At 42.1% G+C, this 23,816-nt stretch overlaps 1 protein-coding gene across 3 annotated transcripts in view; it reads right to left on the reverse strand.

The window, feature by feature from the left end:
* The window catches only part of PTPRZ1 (protein tyrosine phosphatase receptor type Z1), a 352,752-nt gene that overhangs the window by 160,899 nt on the left and 168,037 nt on the right, over positions 1–23,816 (reverse strand). For all 3 annotated transcript variants that reach the window (XM_029615443.1, XM_029615442.1, XM_029615444.1), the window contains exons 3-6: positions 16,693–16,872; positions 12,495–12,646; positions 4,138–4,233; positions 3,231–3,297 (exon numbers count right to left, since the gene is read on the reverse strand). In XM_029615443.1, coding sequence (XP_029471303.1) covers positions 3,231–3,297; positions 4,138–4,233; positions 12,495–12,646; positions 16,693–16,872 — 495 coding nt within the window. The remainder of the gene's footprint in view (positions 1–3,230; positions 3,298–4,137; positions 4,234–12,494; positions 12,647–16,692; positions 16,873–23,816) is intronic.

Below are 23,816 nucleotides of genomic sequence, written 5' to 3' on the forward strand. Positions count from 1 at the left end.
TCATCTGCTTTCCTGTACACTTTCCCAGTGCTATCTATGATTAACGCCTGCCTTTGGTCAGGCGTTAATTTCTGAGAGTAAAATGTGTGGCTTGGCCACACATGTTACTTTCAGTATCCCGGGTGACTAACTAATAGGCTCAACAACATGCATTTGCATGTGATAAGTGCTATTAGTTTTCACGAGTTTGGATGCGGGTTTTCAAGGCGCTATTACCCTTTACAGTACAAGGGGTAATAGACGCGCGTCGAAAACTCGCAGCCAAACGGGTGCTAAATGGTGTGCTCGGCTGAGCGCACCGTACTGAATCAGCCTGTAAGATTGTAAGCCCTCTGGGGATAGGGAAATACCTACAATACCTGAATGTAATCTGCTTTGATGTGCTGAAAAAAGTGTGAAAAGTGGAATATAAAAAAAAAAATTGAAATAAATAAATAAGGATCATTAATCACAAGAACCTGTAACCAGCGCTCCTGTTGCATAAGGAAAGCTTTTGGGGTGCACAAGGCTCGTGAATCGAAATGAGACCCTGTCTAGATATCCATTAACAAGGTAATTTTGTAACTGCCTGCAGTCAGGTGAAGTCCACAGAGTTTCAAATGGAAAGCCCGCACGTATTCTCCCCTTGAAGATTATCCCAGAAAAAGTACCCACACACATTTTACACCTGTGAATTTGTGTGGGGATGTGTAAGTGCAAACCCCTCCCCAACTCCACCCCCAGGAACGCCTCCCTCGGCTGCAGGAGAAAGAAGGCAATTTTCCAAAAAGCCCATTTACGCGGCGAACGCCTTCCCCAAACAAACTGTCACATGTGGCAGTCTACACCGAAGAAAGACATACATTCTTAATATACAATGGTTAAGAAAAAAGAGAGCAGACTATGACCACGGAATACTGTGTTCCCTAGCTTTTCTCAATGCTCTTTATGTAAATGTGATTTAGACCATGCCCCCTAGGCTCCTTTGATTCTGCAGGGGGGGGCTGAGAAACTGCATAATTAGCCAGTTGCCACAAAATGTAAGACCTGCCACACAATCAACAAACCTGAAGCTCCCCCCACCTAATTTAATCATCTGAAGAAAGACACAGGGTGCCTATCTTCAGTCTCAGCTCTTTCATTCTCTGCTTCCTGCTCCAGCCCCTCCCTTCACAAGCAGCCTGAAGAAAGCAAGAGGAGAGGGGTGTGAAGCTGAGGCAGACAGAGCAGAGGAGAGAAGAGGTGCTCTGCTCTCTAAACCAGCCCTGCCCCTACCCTTCCTGTTGTTCCCCCCACTTTCTGTACTGAAGGGAACTAGGAGGAGGGGTGGGATTGTAGTGGACAGAGCAAGCAGTCAGAATGTTTGATCCCTCAGATATTTCTTAAATCAAACCAAAGATGATTTTGATATATTTCCCGAATGAAGTGATGTCCCTTTAGAATTTCATCTTTACACAAAGGTTCTTGCATCTGCGTATGTGGCAACCTTAACCTAGCTACAAAGCCCTGGATATGTTTTGGGAGGCTGCAACTGCTGGTGTCTCACAGCTGGCAGAGACTGCATTCATTTCAATTCATGGAAACCTTGATGACCGGCACTACTGCTGACAAGTTTCAAACTTGTGCTAATTCAGCCCCCTTTTTTGTGTGTCTGCTACCATGTGTCCGATATATGTGCACACACCTTTCTGTGCAATTAACAGCACAATGAACTGGTGATGCTGAGGGCATTTTCAGCATGCATAAGCTCACATGTGCAGAAAGACGACAAAAACTTTCTCAAGGAAATAAAGAAAGGGTGATTGCACTGAATTTCAATTCAAAACAAAGGTGACATTTTATGGTTTGTAAGTTATATCTCTGTTTAATAAATATTTGATTGTTGTACTTGGTAAACTTTGTATTTGTATATAGTTTAAATTGTTTAAAAATGGGAAACGTTTTTAATAAAAAAAAATTGGACTTTTTGCATAGACAGAGAAGTGACTCTTTAATACAAAATCCTGCAATTTGCCACACAGTTGTCACAGAATCTTGAAAAGTCTGCTGCAGGAAAGCAGGGGCTCTGGTTATTAGGGGTGTGCATTCGGATTGACCGCATTAGTAAAACGCAACTCATATTTTTTTTTTACTTAAAAAATTGATTCGACATAAACGATCGGATTTCCCACATATCGAACATAGATATGTTCGATATGTGGGAAATCGCGATTGTTGAGCCAAAATAAAAATATAAACCCCCTCACCCTCCTTAATCCCCCCCCCCCCCGACTTACCACAACTCCCTGGTGATGGAGCGAGGAGTGAGGACGCCATTTCTGCAATCCTTGGCGAGAAGCATGTGACGTCGGCGGCACGTCGAGTGACGCCGGCGTCACGTGATTCCCGGCTCGTTCGCGCCGGACGGCTCGTTCGGCCCAAAAAGAACTTTTGGCCAGCTTGGGGGGGTCAGGAGGCCCCCCCAAGCTGGCCAAAAGTTCTTTTTGGGCCGAACGAGCCGTCCGGCGCGAACGAGCCGGGAATCACGTGGCGCCGCGTCACTCAGACGCGGCGTCACGTGATTCCCGGCTCGTTCGCGCCGGACGGCTCGTTCGGCCCAAAAAGAACTTTTGGCCAGCTTGGGGGGGCCTCCTGACCCCCCCAAGCTGGCCAAAAGTTCTTTTTGGGCCGAACGAGCCGTCCGGCGCGAACGAGCCGGGAATCACGTGACGCCGGCGTCACTCGACGTGCCGCCGACGTCACATGCTTCTCGCCAAGGATTGCAGAAATGACGTCCTCACTCCTCGCTCGATCACCAGGGAGTTGTGGTAAGTCTGGGGGGGGGATTAAGGAGGGTGAGGGGGTTTAAATTTTTTTTTTGCACATATGTACATATACCCAACTCATTGGATTTTTTTTATGTCCATATTGGCCGCAAGTGGGACCCCCTTTCGGACATAAAAAATATGAACATAAAATTTTGCTCTGCACATCCCTACTGGTTATAGGATCATTCATGTTTCAACGAGCGACTTCTTGGTCTCATTGCAATGCCAACCTTCTTGTTTGAGGAACTGCAATGCATAAACTGGAAATATCTGGTGACATGAAATAGAAGTCAATGTATTTTCTGGGTGAGAATAAAATGTTTTATGTCTCTGTGTTCTTTATTTTTTTTTTACAGATAGGGAAGCATTTACTTATGCACATGTTCATTGGATTGGCAATGGCAATTATTTTAGGACAAATAGCATACCTGAACTTGAACTTACCAAAACGGCTAACGCTGTTTATTCCATCCATAATTGCTTCATAATTCAAGTTATCTTCCGTATCAATCTGTTAAAGAAAATGAAAAGGTACATTTCAGAAGGCAAGGAATTTTACCACAAGTACGAATTATGATAAGGCCAATGTACTAAGGAGAGCTCCATTTTGCAAAGTCTGCTTTACATGCAAAAATGGTCAATAGCATGCACTATTTTTCTTTTTAGTTTATGTAGTGGACTTAAAAAAAAAACATTTTATGTCTTCCCAAAAAGCTAAATTTGGTGCATAGTTTTGCGCATGCAAAATGTTATTTACTTTAATAGCTAATGAGTTGCTAGAAAGCAAAACCCTGCAGAGCAGCTCTTAACTATTGGTGCTCAGCACAACCACACATGAAATTGGGTTGCATACCAGATTTCACAAAGAGAGATGGGATTATATTATTTTGCAAAATTTCCCTGTAGCAAAGCACTATTTTTTCTAGGAGTTTATTTGCATACAAAGTTCCAGTAAAAAAAAATATATATATACATACACACACACACACACACATACACACACACAGAATTCTGGTTTGCAAATATTGCATGAAAGTCTGCTCCCCCTTAGTACATCCCCCTCTAAATGAGACACCAAGATTCTGTACTATTCTTATTGATATTTTAATGAAGACTAAGGCCTTTTAAACAAAATATACCAATTTTCTCAAAGCTGAGACATCAACAGTAATTAGCTGGAACGGTTTCAGAGGCAAACAATTTAGGAATTGCTGTTCATTGTAAAACAAAGCACGCTGTGTAAATGGCAAAAAAGGGGAAAAGAAAGCATTTATGCTTTAGGGTGAGTGGAATGTCATTTCACGGTAGTTATGTTTTCATTAGACTAGCAAAAATGGACAAAATTAGATACCTCAAACAAAATGGATAAGGCTTTTAACTTTCCGTGTCCTTGTACTGCATCATCGAAACTTTTAAATTGCTCTGCTTCATAGCAAAAGATTTGCATCTGCAAATAGAATAAGGAGACATTTTGTTTTCAGACATAATTCACGCCCAGCACTGCCGAGATGGAATATTTTACAGAAGCGCCTGTCACATATCTGCATTCCAGAATCATAAAGCCTCAGGAGCGGCAAGCTCACATAAGATTATATTTTTTTCCATCCGGCTAACTCTTAGTTTGCTTTTTGATTTCATGACTGGCATGGATCATGAGCTAAAAGAAAAAAGTTATAGATTACTGGACAGCTCCTTGGCGCCTTATACCAAGTAGAGAAGATAAAAAGCCGAACTGCACTGGATACGCCTCGCACACAAGTTTTGATTTTTTTTTTTTTTTATTGTCCACTTTGAAAAGGATTAGATTTGAACATTTACCATGCAGTTTCCTAAAAGTATTCACTTCTTTCAAGTCACATATCACCATCAGCAGAGAGGTAATCCAGCCATTGTCTAAACTTACAAAGAGAAAGCTCCAGGAGGGCACGGTATTGTCCCTCTATCCTGCATATATTGATATTTTACAGGACTGTGAATGTAAACATTAGCCTGCTGAAACATGCTTTGGACTCTTTAGCTGGAAAAGCATGAAATAAATAGGAGGATAAGGGTGAGGCGTGATTTAAAAAAATGGTCCTATGTTAGAGAATTCCCCTCTCAGGTTCAATACCTTTATAAGAACAAATCTGCCCTTTTTTTTTTTTTTTAATTCACTTGACAAGCCCATCACCTGGCTAGATTGAACTAGTTTCCATCATTTGCTCTGAAGTCACAGGAGCTACTTTACTTTCACTCAACGCACTATTAAGCTCTGGAATTTGTTGCCAGAGGAGGTGGTTAGTGCAGTTGGTGAAGCTGGGTACAAAAAAGGTTTGGATAAGTTCTTGGAGGAGAAGTCCATTAACTGCTATTAATCAAGTTGACTTAGGGAATGGCCTCTGCTATTACTGGCATCAGTAGCATGGGATCTTTTTTGTGTTTGGGTAATTGCCAGGTTCTTGTGGTCTGGTTTGGCCTCTGTTGGAAACAGGATGCTGGGCTTGATGGACCCTTGGTCTGACCCAGCATAGCAATTTCTTATGTTCTTATGTTCAGAGGCAGCCAGGAAGGGTGGGAAGCACGAATGCCTGCAGGAGGACATCGGGGTCATTTGTCTCCTCTCCCACCTCCCCCTCAGAATTTAATTGCTTTTGTAACTGTTTCCATGATTTCTTTTTCTGTGTATTCCTATTTCTTTTTGTTATTGTTCCCCTTCAATCCACCCTGGAAAAATATTTTGCAGGCATGCATGATGGGAAGGTGAACGGTTCTGCGAGAGTGGGGCAAGGGTGGAATCAAGTCCTCCATCAGAACTGGGCCAGCCAAAGAATTTCATGTTATTTGATAGAAAATCAGGGGAAGAATCTGCTGGCCTTCCATTCCTAGAGTTATGGCCTTTATAGTGCGGAAATATTTGGGAACAACTGCTAAAAACACGGCTATCAGAGGATAGCTGTGTTAATCTGGTGTAGCTGAAATGGCAAGAGGTGGGTAGTACCTTATAGAATAACCAATTTATCGAGGTCGGATCAGATGGAACTGACGAAGTGGAGTCTGTCCTCGAAAGCTCATGCTTCGATAAATCGGTGAGTCTATAAGATGCAACCCGCCTTGTGTCATTGCTGCTAAAAAAAAAAGTAAGTCTCCTGACAGAATACATCAAACCAGTTTATACATGGGTGGATATAGCCCTCTCTCTCCCTCTCTACAAAAAATAACAAAGCTGAATAGTTGGCGTGGATAGGTAGACTAAATAGGCCATATGGTCTTTTTCTGCCATCATGTTTCCATGTTATCATCATCATCAATATCTTATTTATCTGACGCCTTCCCATACGTAGACCCAAGATGCTTTACAATGTATCAATAGCAGCAAATTCTAAAAGAAAAAACATCAAAATAAAACAACATATAGACCTTAAACAAGAACATATATCCATCTTATCAAAATAATCCCAACCCTTAATCTTTTTAAAAAAAGAAACCTCTTCTATAAAGTATCAGTAACCCAGTCTAGCTAACCTAAAGCTAAACCTTATAAGGTAGATATTCAGCCACTATCCGACTGTCAGGCCTGGCTGAATCAAGCTCCAATGCTTTTTTGTGGGAGGGGTCCCACTATTGTGGGGGAGTGGCACCGTGATAGTGGAACCCCTCCCCAAAAACATATTGTGGCTCTTTGTCTTGTAGTCAAACACTGCAGACAAAAGAACGTGGCTAGTGGCCTTTTAATGCATTGATGACCCCAACCTTAAGGGACTGCCATTACCTTAAAGGGCTTGCCGATAAAAAGTACCGCTGCTAAAAAAAAAGATTGAGTAGGGGGTTGGCCACTTGATCTATGTCTGATCCTCAGACCCTGCCCAGTCACATGACTGGGGTAAGGTCTGGTTGGTGTCATTTTGAATAATGGCGGCCGATCAGTGTAGCCAAATATTTATACAGTGCCACTTAGCTGGATAAGTCAGAATACGACCTCTATGTCAAGCCCTACTGGGTCTCTATTAAGAAGACTGTTCTATCAGTATAGATAGAAGGAAGCATAACCCCCTATCCTTCAGCTCACCCATGTGGGCTGCTGCAATGGTTGCTGCCAGCCTCTATAAAAGGCCGAGATCTTCTGAGTGTGTGGATTCTTAGTTTGGTTTCGGAGGAAGCAGGAGCATTTTTCAGTTCCTTTTCTTTTACTTCTGCTTTTGTTTTAAAGAATTTATTTTCTATTTTTGGATTTGGTGAAGGAAGTTCTCAATTGAACCCACTCTTCCTTCTATTTTGCATATAGTTGACTGGTCTTGTATTATTGGACTGTTCTGAACCTCTCCCTCTAAGAGATTCAATTACCCACCTGAGGTCTGGAAGGAAGCTTAGACTGCTACCCAATGCCCACCAGGAGAAGAGAATAGCGCGTAGATTCAGGAAAGGAGCTGAAATGGTACCCTTCAGGTACAACAAGAAGAAGGGAAAAGAACCAGAGGAGTATGAAACTTGACTACCAAGACATCTGATCAAAGGGATTGTAAACTGGGAACTTAATATGAGCTATAATCTCACCAGTGTAGAGATCCCTGAGGAGTAAAAGTGCCCCAAAAGTTAGGAGGGAATCTGATTGGGAAGAACATTATGGAAGGAACTGCAGAGTCACAGGTTTCCCCCTCAGTAATGTATGTGTTATGGGCTGTGGGAAGGCAAGGACTTATATGTAACTTAACTTGTACTATTTTTCATCTGGCAAAAACCTATCAGTAAAGTTATGTTAGAACCTTATTCTCGAGCCCAGTGTGATTATTGCTGTGTGCTACCCAGACTGTGAAAAGACAATGCCCAGAGTTTAGGAGAGTATTCTCCCCACCTAAGGGGAATCCTGGAGAATCTGGGGCTACTGGACTGTATGGGAAGTGAAGACTGTTAGAGCCCCAGGATTTACTGTGTGCCTTTGGACTCCTTATGAGGACATCAGCACAGGGCTTGCACACACTTTGCAAAAACATGTGTAAATAATGAGGTTGAAAGCTGCTGTAGGTTAGAAATGCATCAATTGCTCCCTAGGAAGTACATTCCAGAGCACAGAAGCACAACATGAAAAAGCACGCTGTCTCATCCTCATTAACTATTCCAACTTCACAGATGGTACCTCCAGTCCTGATCTTAGGAAGCGAGGGAGAATGTACCTTGCCGGCGGCCACATTCATACTGAGATAACTCAGTGTTAACTCATCTAAATGTCTGTATAGTTCAGGATCCTAAAGTGAATCCTGAATTATACAGGCAGCCATGAGAGATTTTAACACTGGCAAAATATTGGCAGTTCCCCTCCATCAACTGTGTGGCTGAATTTAGTACCAACTGGATCTTATAGCACAGAAAGTAGCAGCTGTTCAGCCATTACTGAAAAAGGCCTCTGCAAATCTGCCCGATTTAGATACATTTTCGGCTAGTTTCCAGTCTTCCTTTTTTGTCTAAGCTTATTGAGAGGGCTTCAGTTGATGAAGCACATAGGTTCAGTAGGATACCTGGATAATCATCAGACGGTTTTAGGCAGTCACATGGCACAGACATTTACAGCATCGTTAATGGATGTTATCCTGAGAATACTGAATAAAGGAGCTTCTTCACTATTAATTTTACTTGACCTCAGTGCTGCTTTTAATGTAACTGATCCCTCTAGTTTACGGATTATATTGAATGTGCTGGATTTGGGAAGAACTAAACCGAAAGGTCTAAGTCAGTTCTCACGTCTCGGGTTCAAATAACAGTCTTGGGAGATTTTTGATCATTGTCATGCCAACTAGAATTTGGGGAACCTCAAGAGTCTATCGTGTCCCCTTTAACTGAACCATCTGTATTTGAAACCTTACATTTGTACTCTTTGAAAGAGTAAATAACTATTTAATTGTTTACGCATTCCTCTCCACTCATTATTTTATAGACCTCAATCATATCTCCCCTCAGCCGTCTCAAGAGTCCTAACCTCTTTAGCTTTTCTTCATAGGGGAATTGCTCCATCCCCTCTGTCATGTTGGTCACTCTTCTCTGTACCTTTTCTAATTCTGCTATATCTTTCTTGAGATGTGGTGACCAGAACTGAACATAATACGCAAGATGAGGTCACACCATGAAGCGATACAGAGGCATTATGATATTCTCTGTTTTATTCTCCATTCTTTTCTTAATAATCCCTAGCATTCTATTTGCTTTCTTGGCTGCTGCTGCACACTGGGCAGAAGATCTCAATGTATTATCAACGATGATGCCTAGATCTTTTTCCTGAGTGGTGACTCCTAATGTGGAACCTTGCATTTTGAAGCTATAATTTGGGTTACTCTTCCCTAAGTGCATCACTTTGCACTTCTCTACATTAAAATCCATTTGCATGTCCAGTCTCCCAGATTTGTAATGTTCTCTTGCAATTTCTCACAATCCTCTTGTGAATTGACAACTTTGAATAATTTTGTGTCATCAACAAATTTGATCACTTCACTTGTTCTCATTTCCAGGTAATTTATAAATATATTAAAAAGCATCGGTCCCAGAACAGGCCTTCCTCGGAACATAAGAACATAAGAAATTGCCATGCTGGGTCAGACCAAGGGTCCATCAAGCCCAGCATCCTGTTTCCAACAGAGGCCAAAACCAGGCCACAAGAACCTGGCAATTACCCAAACACTAAGAAGATCCCATGCTACTGATGCAATTAATAGCAGTGGCTATTCCCTAAGTAAAATTGATTAATAGCCATTAATGGACTTCTCTTCCAAGAACTTATCCAAACCTTTTTTGAACCCAGCTACACTAACTGCACTAACCACATCCTCTGGCAACAAATTCCAGAGCTTTATTGTGCGTTGAGTGAAAAAGAATTTTCTCCGATTAGTCTTAAATGTGCTACTTGCTAACTTCATGGAATGCCCCCTAGTCCTTATATTATTATAAAGTGAAAATAACCGAGTCACATCTACTCGTTCAAGACCTCTCATGATCTTAAAGACCTCTATCATATCCCCCCTCAGCCGTCTCTTCTCCAAGCTGAACAGCCCTAACCTCTTCAGCCTTTCCTCATAGGGAAGCTGTTCCATCCCCTTTATCATTTTGGTTGCCCTTCTCTGTACCTTCTCCATCGCAACTATATCTTTTTTGAGATGCGGCGACCAGAATTGTACACAGTATTCAAGGTGTGGTCTCACCATGGAGTGATAAGAGGCATTATGACATTTTCCGTTCTATTAACCATTCCCTTCATAATAATTCCTAACATTCTATTTGCTTTTTTGACTGCTGCAGCACACTGAGCTGACAATTTTAAAGTATTATCCACTATGATGCCTAGAACCTTTTCCTGGGTGGTAGCTCCTAATATGGAACCTAACATCGTGTAACTACAGCAACGGTTATTTTTCCCTATATGCAACACCTTGCACTTGTCCACATTAAATTTCATCTGCCATTTGGATGCCCAATCTTCCAGTCTTGCAAGGTCCTCCTGCAATGTATCACAGTCTGCTTGTGATTTAACTACTCTGAATAATTTTGTATCATCCGCAAATTTGATAACCTCACTCGTCGTATTCCTTTCCAGATCATTTATATATATATTGAAAAGCACCGGTCCAAGTACAGATCCCTGAGGCACTCCACTGTTTACCCTTTTCCACTGAGAAAATTGACCATTTAATCCTACTCTCTGTTTCCTGTCTTTTAACCAGCTTGTAATCCACGAAAGGATATCGCCTCCTATCCCATGACTTTTTACTTTACGTAGAAGCCTCTCATGAGGGACTTTGTCAAATGCCTTCTGAAAATCCAAATACACTACATCTACCGGTTCACCTTTATCCACATGTTTATTAACCCCTTCAAAAAATGAAGCAGATTTGTTAGGCAAATAACTGTGTTAGGCAAATAACTGTGTTATAAGATCCAATTGGTAGACATTAAACCTAAATGGATTAAAACATTTATTGCTATATAGATCCCAGACAAAGATATTGGATATAAAATGCATCACAACTTGGAAAGTATTTTCTTGGTCCAGTAACAATATATGTTGACGTTATTGTGCACACATTTTTGGAATTCTATCGGTCCCTGCTTCTGACATCGTTTTACAGAGCTACCATTGCAGATGGCGACCTGTGACAACTGAAGAAAGAAGCTAAGAGCAGGCAAAAGCTCATGTAAATTAGCACCCACATGTAAATAATTTCTCTCTTTCGTCACTAAATCTTTTTTTTTTTTTTTAAATTCCAGTATTTCACAATACAACAAAACAGCAGGCTGAAATGATGAAGGGAAAATATAGAATAAATGAGTATGTTTATGGCATATTTAAAGAAAATCTACTTTTCACATTCAGAGAAATGAACTCCTCTGATGGGTTCTCTTGAAACATCCTATCTTGTCAGAATTTTATTCTCTGAAAGGCCACACTGACCAATTTGATTGGTCATTTATGGCTTTTCTAGTCAATAAAATCTCAATGGGTGGTCAATATGCTACCTTGTAAAATGTTTGGTCATGTTTGTACAGGAATAACAAACTTAGAAAAACATGTTCATGCACCCAAGACATATTATTAGCAGTTTTACACTACATCAATATATGCATCGTACAATGCAGTTGTTTTATAATTATATTATTTTAGTTTGAATGATACAGTTCTAACGTAAGGCCAATTGCAATATTCTTCTCGTAGACACAAATGGAAAATACTATCTTCGATATCTGGATTAAGTCTTCAATACCTAGAAATGGGGTTTTTTTTCTCTTGTGTTTGGGAATTTATAGAAATATAAAATCAGCTTTTTATTTGCTTTGTGCGTCCCCCTCTTTTTCAGACCAAATATGCTCATAACCATAAAATGTTTCCTTTTTCTTCTTATGCTTTAAATATTATGATGCTGCTTTGATCTGTTTTTCTTTATTCAAGTCTGTACTTTAAGAGGAAGATTTTAAAAGGATGTGCGCGCGTCCATGTGCGCGCGCATCCTTTTAAAATCATGTGTGCGCCGGTGCGCGCATATTATAAAATCAGGGGTTGGCTCACGCAATGGGGTGCACATTAGTGCAACTTGCGTGCGCTGACGCCCGCGACCTTCCCCAGTTCCCTACCTTCTAGCCTGACCTTCCTCGGGGCAGGTGCAAGTAGCGCGCACCGGCACCCTGCAGGCATGCGATCTCCTGGCACAGCGGCAAATGGCCGCTGTGCCGGGGGCCTCTAGCCCCAACATGCCCCCCGGACCGCCACTGCCCCACCCCTTTTCTTCAGCCCCGGGACTTACGGGCATCCCAGGGATTTACGCGCATGACCGGGCCTTTGAAAATTGGCCCGGCGCGCGTAAAGCTTTTAAAATCCGGGCCTAAAGATGTATCTGAATATTCATAAATAAAAATTTTAAAAAATAAAAAATAAAGGGGGAAACCCTAAGGGGTAGATTTTAACACATTATGCGCGCGTCCATGTTCTTTTTCAGTCAGAGGGGAGGAGGGAAAACCAGGGCTGTTGGCTGCTTTGGAAACAATAAAATTGTGTTTGTTTTTCTTTCCAAATGAAATGAGACAAAAACATAACCCTAGAAAACTCGTTTAGTACATCTGGCTGTTAGTCCAAAAAGAAACTTATGAATTCAAACCAGGAAAATGTATAATGCATGTTAAAAAGAAAAGATGAAAAAATAAACACTTCATAAATTCTAAAATGATGATATATTGAACAAGTAACAAGTAAAGTAGTACCTCCAAGGGAAACTTCTGGCCCTCTAAGCTATGTTCCGATCCATCAGATGAAGCGTTACATTTCCCCCAATGAAACGTTATCTTGCTTGCTTTGTACACAGAGTCTAAGGCACCTCCACTGAGATAGTAGTCATCTAGTAGATTAATTTCCACTGAAACGCAAGGAAATGTAAAATAGTTTCGGTCATCATATTCCATTAACAGAACATTTTCATAAAGGAAAGAATGAGGTGGAAAGTCAGAAGTTTTTCCAAGGCACAATAGGTTTAATTTTCAATTCACTTACAATAGTTAACAAAAACATAAAACCATCCATGTGCAGTCTTCTACTAAAAGATATATCTACTGAACACCAGATGCATTAAAAAGATGCTAGTATCGTAGGCTTCTACAGTCCACCTAAGAAAATAGGTTTGGAGGTGTTATTAACATAGTAACATAGTGATGACAGCAGATAAAGACCAAATGGTCCATCCAAGTTGTCCATCGTGGTAACTGACGCTCTGTGTAGGTTACTCCCATGCCGTCTGTTAAGGGTGTTCACTGCTACTCCATGCAGGGTATTCCCATGCACCCCTTCATTTCTATCATCCAACTTCTAGGGATCTGCAGTGTTTATCTCATGTCCTTTTGAATTAATTTACTGTTTTCATCCTCCCCCAGCTCTTCTGTTAAGAAATATTTCCGGAATTTGGTTCTGAGTGATCCCCCTCCCCGAGTTTCATTTCATGACCCCAAGTTCTACAGTTTCCTTTCCTACAGAAAAGGTTCAAATTCGTACATCATTAATACATTTCAGGTATCTGAAGGTCTGTAACATATCTCCACTGCATCTTCTCTCCTCCAGGGTATCATACTTAGGTTCCATTTACGATTACCAGCTTCTCCTATCTGTCAATCAGTTTGTAATCTACTTCACCACCTTGGTGCCCACTCCCAAGCTTCTCATTTTATTTATGAGCTTTCTATGGGGGACTGTATCAAAAGATTTGCTGAAATCCAGGTCACATCAAGCACCCTTCTTTGATCAAGATCTCTAGTTACCCAATCAAAAATCAATCGGATGTGTCTGACAGGATCTTCCCCTGGTGAATCCATGCTGCCTCGGTTCCAGCAACCCGCTGGACTGTAGATAGTTCACTATCCTTTCCTTCAGCAGTCTACATCAATTTTCCAACCACCGAGGTGAAGCTACTCGGCCTGCAGTTTCCAGCCTCCTTTCTGCTCTTGAGAAGCGGGAGCCCAACCACTCTTCTCCAGTCCTGCAGCCCCACTCCCATTTCCAGGGATCTATTGAACAGGTCTTTCAGCGGACCCGCTAGCACATCTCTTGAGCTCCCTCAGTACAGTATCCTGGGATGTACCTCATCTGGCCCATGGCGTGGTCCACTTTGTCTTCCTAGCTCTTCCCAAACATTCTCTTCTGTGAACAGGGTTGCATCTACCCCCACTCGCGTACTTATTTAGCTCATTCAAAATTGGTGGAGTACTCTTGCTTCGGACCTGATAATTCAAATGAGCAAAAACTCCATTATTGTCCTCTTTCCAGAAAACTCCAATGAGCTGGCCAGTGTTTCGCCTTAACGGCTGCGTCAGGGAGACTTTTCTGAACGGTTCCTTCCAAAACTATGTGTTTTCTTCAAAAACCTATACGAAGCTTAACGGTGATCAGAATCTACCTCCACCAATTTTGAATGAGCTAAGATACCGTAAGTACTGTGTGTTATTCATATAAAGTGGAGTGTTTTAAAATGCGGTTTCACAAAACAGTTTCCATTTTTGAGAATCAAGTATGAATGGGAAAAGGAAATGGACTTTGCAAAATTATAAATACAATTAGACAATTGCACATGGGAATAATAACAAGTTCAGTGTTCCTTTTTAATTAACAAAAAAGAGAGAAAATGTAAAATAATAAAGATAAAATTGTTAAAACCAAAATAAAAAGAGGAGGTTTTTTAGACTAATGATTTTGCCCTTTACCAGAATGACTTTTTAAAATAGTCAGTCTGGCATCTGAAGTCTTTTCCTCCTTGAAAACAAAATAAAAATAAAAATTTTTTTTGGAATTTTGAACTAATCAGTTTGTGATGTAGATTAGAAAGGTTTTGCATATGGCACTGTATGGCATTGCTGTCCAGCAAAAAGGTGTCCTCCACTGAGGAGGATGCACTGGGGTTCATTTACTCTGGTGCGTCTCTAGTGGGCACCATCATTTGCGATGAAAGAAGAAAAGAAAAGGACCTACAGGCCAGCACTCTAGCCTCAGGGCCGGGGCCTGACCCTTGGCTGAGACCCCAGCATTGGGTCCTGACCTCTGGGCAGAGGCCCAGACTCAAGCACCTGCCTCTGGCACTGGGCTGGGGCCCGGGCTCTGGCCTAGGCTGAGGCCCAGGCATCTTGACCCATGCTCCAGACCAGGCCCTGGCACTGAACCTGAGCCCGGGCTTTGGCTTAGAGCAAGGCTCAGGCACTGGGGCTCTGTCTCTGCGCGGGGCCCTGTTGTTGGGCCTGGGCCCAGGCTGTGGCCTAGGCTGATGCCCAGGCATCTGGACCGGGCTCCAGCGTCGGACCTCCTTTGGATCTCATCTATAGGCAAGGTCCCGATTTGGCCTAGGTCTGACCAACGACTTTTCTTTTTTTTTTTTTTTTTAATTGATTTTCAAAACGAAAGGATATTCTGACAAAACTTCATCGGAATTTAAATCATTGTTTTGAAAACAACCCACAAGAAAATAGGAAATGTTGTCTTATTTTCTTCCTCCTGAATGCCCATCCCTATTCAGGACCACTTTCAGGCTGAACAGTGCCCCAGGCAATCCTGTGGGGAAGGGAACGCTTCCTCGGATGTCACAGCTGGTCCGGGTGAGGGGATTACGAAGGCGGTCTGGGCCACTCCAAAACCACCAGCTAGCTAGTCCCCCTCCTCAATGACACATCTGTTAGTGCAGCAGTGGAAGTGAACACCCACAAGCTTGATCCAATTAGGGGCGCTTTCTTCTCCTGTGAAGTGATAGCGGTGGGACAGACAGAGCACCTGGGCAGGAACCTTGCAGACATCCCTGAAGCTGTGGACAAAAACAGGCACCGAGCAGGTGGTTGTTTTTACAGGTGACCAAAGCCCCACCCACCACACTGCCCGCTAGAATATTTTGGAGTCTTTTTCATTGCATTCTAGTCTTCTTTGGCGGTTTCCCCTCACCTCATCCTGCTTAGCTTCCGAGATCTAATAAGTTCAGCTTTTCTCAGTCCAGTACTGCTGGGACCTGAGCTGGTATTTGCCTAAGCATTTCTCCTGTTCCATAAACTGGGCCGGTTGTGCAAACAGCGTAAAGATCCTTCTTTCTGTGAATTCCTTACGAGACCTGAGTCTTCCCTTCAGATATTATCCGGCCATGAACCAGAAAGAGCCATTCCACAGCACAGACAGAACACCTCTCTGCTTGAAACAGATGTAAAAAGTAGAGACAACCGTGAAATTCAATTTGTTTTTATAATAAATAAAAGGATCATCGGGGAGGGGTAATTTTCAAATGCCTTTCCACACGGAGCACCCAGTGTAAACTCACATGCACAAGTCATGCTCGTGTGCAGGTTTACCCAGACGGCGGAGGGGCTCCTGGGGGCAGGGCTCAGTTGGGGAGTTCACCTCCACGCATACGTTTTGATGTTAAAGAGCACCCCCGTAAGTTGACATAGGAAATGTACTTGCTCCGGACAGAGGCGTAACTTATGCAGCTTCTTTCGGCAGGATCATTTGTAAAGCCAACGTATGCAATATACATCCCCATTGAAAATCCGTGGGATTTAAACACTCGCTTTTGCCACATTTTATTTATTTATTTATAGATTCTTTTATACCGCGGTACGTATAGACATACATCACCTCGGTTTACAGTGAAACAAAAAATTAGCAACAGGCTTTACATGTAACAGTTACCCACAATCTTACCCTCCCTATGTCCAAGCTGTTCAGTTTCCAGCACGGCCATCGTTGTACAGATGATTTACTTTCCACCGCGCATGGCTGGATAAGTAAATTCAATATGGTAGATTTTTCCCACTTGTAGTTTCGGTTGGCCCATTTGTAAACGCCAGGTGTACTCTTGCTAGATCAATATATTTGGGGACTGGAAAGAGCAGCACGACTTGGCAAATTCAAACACACGCATTAATAAACTTCGCGCATCGCAGGTACCTGTTTTGCCGGTGTTATAAATTAAAGTTTCTTCCGCCGATTCCTTTTGCCAGCCCTGAAAGTTCAGTTTCTTTAGATTGACGTTCACCTGGGTGAGACCCTCGTCAATGTTGATAGGGGACTGCTTGGCACCATTGCATGCTGGGTACTTCTTCCCCCAGTTCTTTTGGTTCAAAGTTCCTGTAACAGTAAGAACATCATAAATGTGTCGGGTTTGAATAAAATGCTTACTGGAAATGAAATTTTTTTTTAAAAAAAGGTTATACACACGCAAACAGGGAGTTTTATCTGCGTGCCATGACACGTTTGGCATTTGAAGCTTTAGGCAACGAAATTCTTCTAGTTGAATTTCTCTAATTACCCGAAGACCAGTTTTGAAAATTGCCTCCCCTCTAAGAGATTAAAACCGTATGCGCCATTTCCCAAAGTGCATTGTTTTAGCCGCATTCAAGGGAGGCATTCCAAGGGTGTGGTTTTGGGTGGGATCGGAAAAATACTGCAAGTAGATTGTATTTTCAAATCTATGCACATTATTTTCCATAGAAATTTTGCCTGCACAAAAAAAAATAAATTACAGGTACAAAGTTTGTGGTTCTCTTCTATATGTGGCAAACTTTAAAGGGAAAACTTCCGCATGTCTTGTACCTGTGGACTCTATCTAGACAGGCAGTATTGAATACTGCCCTCTGAAATGCCCTCGGGATTCGTTGCTCCACATTTTTAAAAAGAAATTTTTAAACCATTTCCGCATATGAAACCGGGTTTTTTTTATATGCAAATGGCTGTATTAAGGTAGTCTGGGGCTGAAGGCATATAAAAGTCTACAGACTGAGCAAAGACGTCCCAGGGGACGGAATTGGCACTCACATGCGTACTTTTTTACATTAAAAAGTGTGCACTCAAGGGTACACGTGCAAGTAATGCTTTCCAAAGAGGAGGCAGAACTTAACATGACTGAACGTGTGCGTGTACTTAATGAATGGAAGGAATGAATTCATTACTGTTTGTAACCCACTACCAACTGTTATCCTTTCTTCATGAAAATATGATGCTGAATTACAGTACTTCTATATACTTACGATGTTTTTACATTGTATTGTCATAATATATTGAAAACTGGTTTTAGTCAAACTTTCTACTGCATGCTTTCAACAGTTTATTAGATCTGCCATCAACAGGGTCATTTTAAAAGGAATGCACTTGCGCTCATAATCAGGTGAATCGGCGCGCAAGTAGAGAGACACTGCAATTTTAAATTGTACACAAGAACGCTTGTATTATTTAAAGTACCCTTTCTGCGCATATTTTGGCTAGGGCTTTAGCGGCTTTTTACACACGTATGCAGGTGATTTTAAAATATGCTTTTACGTGAGGGGAAAAAATGTTTTTTTCCAGGTAGTCCACCAGTTTGCCCAGTTCATATTGAGGTAGGGTCTTCACCCTGCAAGCCTCCCACTTGACCACAACCCATCACACTGTGCTAAATGCCCTAAAACCCGAGATCTCCAAACTTGCTCCTCATCAGGGATCAGCAGTAAGGATATGCAGATAACATGCGGACATGCGCCATGGACATCCAGCTCAGTACTAGCGTGGAGTCCGCTCAGCTGTCTAGCAAATGCCCATCCTCTCTTCATTAACAGGTCAATTTTAAAAGTGTAGCTCACGCAGAAACGCCCACATATGCACGCATGTGTGCAAGCCTCGTTGTAAGAAGCTGCAAAATATGAGCGTACATACCTATGCATGCAACAAGAAAAAGGAGCGGAAAAGAGGCGGGGCACTGGTGTCGGGGGGCGTGGCCAAGAACTATATGCATAAATCTGCATTTTAAAAAAAAGATGACGCTGGCGCATGTCTGCGTGTTATCTGCATATCCTTACTGCTGGTCCTGATGAGGAGCAGGTCTGGCGATCTTGAGTTTTAGGGCATTTAGTACAGTGTGATGGTTTGTGGTCAAGTGGGAGGCTTGCAGGATGAAGACCCTACCTCAATATGAACTGGACAAACTGGTGGACTACCTGGGAAAAAAAAATTTTTTCCCCTCGCGCAAGCATATTTTAAAATCACCTGCATATGTGTATAAAAAGCCGCTAAAGCCCTAGCCAAAATATGCGCAGAAAGGGTACTTTAAATAATACACGCGTTCTTGAGTGTACAATTTAAAATTGCAGTGTCTCTCTACTTGCGCGCAGATTCAGCTGATTATGAGTGCAAGTGCATTCCTTTTAAAATGACCCTGTTAGCTTTTTAAATCCCTCTTAATCTCTGATGCAGAAGTTCTCTCACCTTCATGCCATTTGCAACACTTGGAATTTGAGTGGGAAGAGGTTCTTTTAAAGCAATTGTTTATGTACAGAGAGGATGGGGATGCTGGAAGAGAAACCTCATTATATAATTAATGGTTTTTCACCAAGAGTTAAATAATACTGTGTTCTAATAGCTATAATAGGATTATGGGCATTTTTCTTCTTGTTCCCTTGGTCTGTACACTTAATGTTGCCATTTAATTGTTTAGAAAAATGAAGAGGTTGGAGAATGAGATAAATTTGTAAAATGTTTGTATGGTAAGTGCAATGTAATGCTAACCCGCCTTTATACTTTTGCAAAAACAGAAAACAAATCAGAATCCCTTGATACTACTGCTTCTACTTATTTGTATCGCACCACTAGATGTATGCAGTGATTTGCTAATACAGATAAGAGACAGGCCCTTCTGCGTCATATGTAGAAATAAAGAGAACGGAAAGCTTCCAGGTGCCATTGATGTACAGTATTACCCAGCAAGCAACAGAAAGAGGAAATAGAACACAGTGAACTGTAACAAGCAACCTTAAGATAACTTACAGAGTGATGTTAACATCTTTGTCTTTGTTCACTTAATGCACAACTTTCCACTGTAAAATGTCATTCAGATTTCTTGGGAGACTTTGAATGTTGACCATTGGGAGTACAGACAAGGCTTTACTGTACCTGCAGCTGTTTATCTCTGGCATCATTGGGCTGTTATCTCTCCTGGCCATCATGCTTTGACCCAAACTCCCAACAAGTGTGCTCACATGCTCAAGGTTCACATCAATACAGCTCCCCACATGTCCTTGTGCAGGAGGGATTGCCTGGCCCTTCAGTTGAGCCTTGAGAAGATGGCTGCTCAGCCACTCGCAGATCCACACGACTATAGCGAAGGAGCTGTCCAACATCCACCAGGTATGGGCAGGATACAACCTTTTGCATGCTGGTACCCAGGCTCTAACAGCTCATTCAGTCTCCCAGTAATGGTTTCATGCAGACTGGCTCACCCCTATTCAGCTTAGGCAAATCCCTAGCCGATGTATCATAGCTTGATCTAAAAAGATTTGTCACTTGGGTCACAGCCTTTCCAATGCACCTTTTATCACACAGGGCTCAAGCATTTACTGGCTATTTGCAATGATGTCTTCGGTCTCCTTGACATAAGGGATCGTGTTTGACTACTATCCAATGCCTTCCATGAGTTGGTTTCTCCAATGGTGTATAGCTTCACACAGGTCTTTGCCATCCCTTGTTCCTTCTTGCATAGATTTTCTTTTTAACTGTCTTCACTGCTGATTTTTTCCATTAGCTTGTGAGTGCCGTGGTGATGCAGTGACATGCTCACACTCCCAATCAGTAGCAAACTGTTTAAACTGCATGTGTGCAAGCAAACTGAGGCTCATTATCCAAAATCACTCGCTCGATCTGATTGATCATAACGTGCATACTTGATTGCGGTTTCTGCAGACATGTCTTGGAGCAGTTCAGTTTCCCAGAAGTCTGAATGAAGATCAATTATCAACAGGAACTCTTTCCCAGCAAAGTTAAATATGTCCATGTCGACAATCTGCCAAGGCGGCCTTAGTATATCATACAACATCACAATTTCCTTCTGAGGCTTGTGTGTATATTCAATACAGGCAAACAATTACTGACAAAAGGCTGATGCAGAAAGGCGCACCTTCCTGCCTACACTTGAACGCGAATTTACCGTGCGCAGTGCTTACTGCCAATGCAACAAGGAGTTCTGTGTGCAGAAAATGCGTGTTTCTAAATGGGCGTACTGCTTAGCACCCTTGCATAGAAATCCCATGCAAATGAGGGCATTAGGCAGTATTACCTGATGCAGAGAGACTGCATCTGGCCAGCGCACCTTTTGTAGCAATGAAAACCGAACTCTCTCTCTCAATGGTATGTGCGATAAAAACCTTTTCCCGGTAATGCACTCTGCAGTGCACTGAGCGCATGATGTGAAAAATAGCACAGGTGCGATAAATGTATGCACCTTGCGGAAATTACCTATGTGATGCAGGAATAGGGAAATTAGCCTAACCATGCCCCCCCCCTTTTTTTTTTTTTTGTTTAATCACAAGCACTATTTCCGCTTTATTTATAGCATTTTGATAAGTCTAGGGGTTAGCTGGCTACATCTGAATATTACCACTTATCTGGATAAGTCACCCTGGAATGCCCCCATTCTACCCACTATTTAGATGATTAACTATTTATTTATTTATTTGTTTATTTTAAATTCTTATATACCGACATTCCTGTAAAGTATACAGATCACACCGGTTTACAGTACAACATAACCGTCGCATAGGAGCGATACAAGGAACATTTAAGTGGATAAATTTAAGTGGATAAATAGTTAATCGGCTAAGTAGTGACTGCTAAACACAGCCAAATATTCAAACACTGCCACTTAGCTGCATAAGTCTGAACTGTTTTGGCTTAAGTGGAATATTGCCTTCCTAGTGCTTGAGCATCCCTTTGAGAAGATCACATCAGTACTGAACAAGTCTGCACCATCTGACTGATACTTCCTCCAGCTTAGGCAGCTTACTCGATGTTTCGCCTTTTACTTGATAGACACACTCTTGTAAAATTATTCAAGCTACTGCATGGCCTCCATGTTTTCCATATGCGGGACACTGTATGTATATTGCCATAATACCACATGCGATTTGATTGCAGGTGGGATATCCTACTGTCACTTATTCTGGTAGCTATCTATGTTTCACTGATGCTTATATTTTGAATTAACGCTGCCAGCCTGCTGATCCAGTTCCTTAGTTTTTCATCTGTAAATCAGCAAACTCCGTGGTGCAACTTATTTCAATAGCCGTATTCAAATGTAAGTCTTGTTCTCTCAGATGGTAGCAACGTGCACTCATTGGCTATGCCAAGGATTAGTTTATCCAGAATCAGTTCATCATGCAATGGGCCATACTCACGCCATGCCTTTCTCTCTCAAATGTGTGATAAAGTTGTCAGTGGATTCGTCTACCAAATATGCATTTTCATATATTACATTTATTACAGGCCTGAAATCCAGTGCATCAAGGATAGCTTTTGTACCTGTAAGGCTCAAATTTTACTTTAAAAAAAAATGGCAGCATTCTTTATCCATTATCCTCCTCAATGCACTGCAGCTGACTTCTCATTTAAACCTGTGGCCAGAGAGTAGTTTTCAAATCCTACCCCACTTGCTAATTAAGTCACCACTAACCTTCATGCCTTCGGGGGCGGGGGAGGGGGGTGTTGGAATGCTGTTAGCAGCTGCCATTACGCTGCTAACAGCGCCGAAATGCTCTCGTGCTGCACTGTCCATAGGAGGGCACTTGCAATCCTAAGCCAATCAATAGCGATGCAAGCCTGCGCACAGTTCCTGAACTCACTGCCCTCAGGAAATTCTCTGCTTCACATGCAGGGCCAGATACTGGTTTCATATGCAGAAATACAGACAGCTAAAAGCTGCTAGTGAGCGCGTGCCAGGTTAGCAAGCAAGCAACATACAAGGTTAAGATAACAGAGATAGCAGAAAACAGTGAAATATAACAAATCAGCCACTAGGTGGCAACAATCGATAAGTTAACATCAGTAACAGTTGTCTGGGTCATTTCAGATGGGAAATGGCACGAAATGAAACAAATATTTGGAGCTCTGTTTAAAAACAACTGAGAAGTAAAAAGGGGGGGGGGGGGGGGATACCAAATATTTATCAAAAGATCTTTATAAAGTAAGGTGTCAGAACTATATAGAGAGAGGCAGTGCTTCCGCACATTTAATATAAGCATCCACCTAAGGTCGCACAGATTTTATGATTTTTAATAGGATCTTAATTTGAAAAATCTTCAAAATAGATTCACAAAATCCATCAAAAATGATTCAAGAGAGTCCTTTTCAAATAGCCATTAAAATAATTTCTAAGTTAAACTTAATGAAAATTCGGTGAAGATGTAATGGTCCTGATATTAACGTTTCACCAATGTTGAAAATCGCCTGCTAAGGAGGAAGTCACCAAAATCTCTATGTTCTATGTAATGCCTTTTGGCAATTTTCATGTTCTGTTTCAATGTAAACCGATGTGATCTTTATTTCATATAGGAACACCGGTATATAAAAATCTAAAAATAAATAAATAAATAAATGGCATAAGCTTCAAGAGAAGAGGCTACCCAGCCTTACACACATGAATCGATGATAAAACATGATAAATATCTGGTATCCCCCCCCCCTTTTTTTTTTTTAGTACGACTTTCTAATTTTATATGGGATTACTTTGCACTTTTTCAAACCCTTTAAAGATGGTGCCGGCCATCCAGTGCTCCTACCATGTGACAGGAGCCGGCCAATGGCACGGATACCCTGTCACATGGTAAGGGCAAAGGGCCATCGGCGCAATCTTTATGAGTGGCAGCTGACGGCCTGAGAACGGGGGATCGCTCCCGGGACCACCACTAGACCACCAGGTAATTTTAAAATGTTTTGGGGGGCTCGGGAGGGTGGGGGAAGCTAAGGGTCAGGTGGGGGGTTTTTTTATCGGGCCATCGGCGCCATTTTTGGGTGGCAGCCAAAATGGCGCCGATGGACCAAGAGCGGGAGATCGGTCCCCGCGCCTCCACTGGACCACCAGGTACTCGTAAAAAGCTTTGGGGGGGGGGGGGGGGGGAAGGTAAGGGGTTAATTTTAAAGGGTCGGGCCTCACTAAAAATAAAAAAACAACGATGTGAATCAGAACCAATTCCGATTCACATCACCCACGATCAGATTTTTTCCCCCCTCTAGCTGAACCCGATCGTTAAGACAATCGGGCACACGATTCACAT

This window comes from Rhinatrema bivittatum, chromosome 9, assembly GCF_901001135.1.
Source record: "Rhinatrema bivittatum chromosome 9, aRhiBiv1.1, whole genome shotgun sequence".
NCBI classification, from domain to species: domain Eukaryota; kingdom Metazoa; phylum Chordata; class Amphibia; order Gymnophiona; family Rhinatrematidae; genus Rhinatrema; species Rhinatrema bivittatum.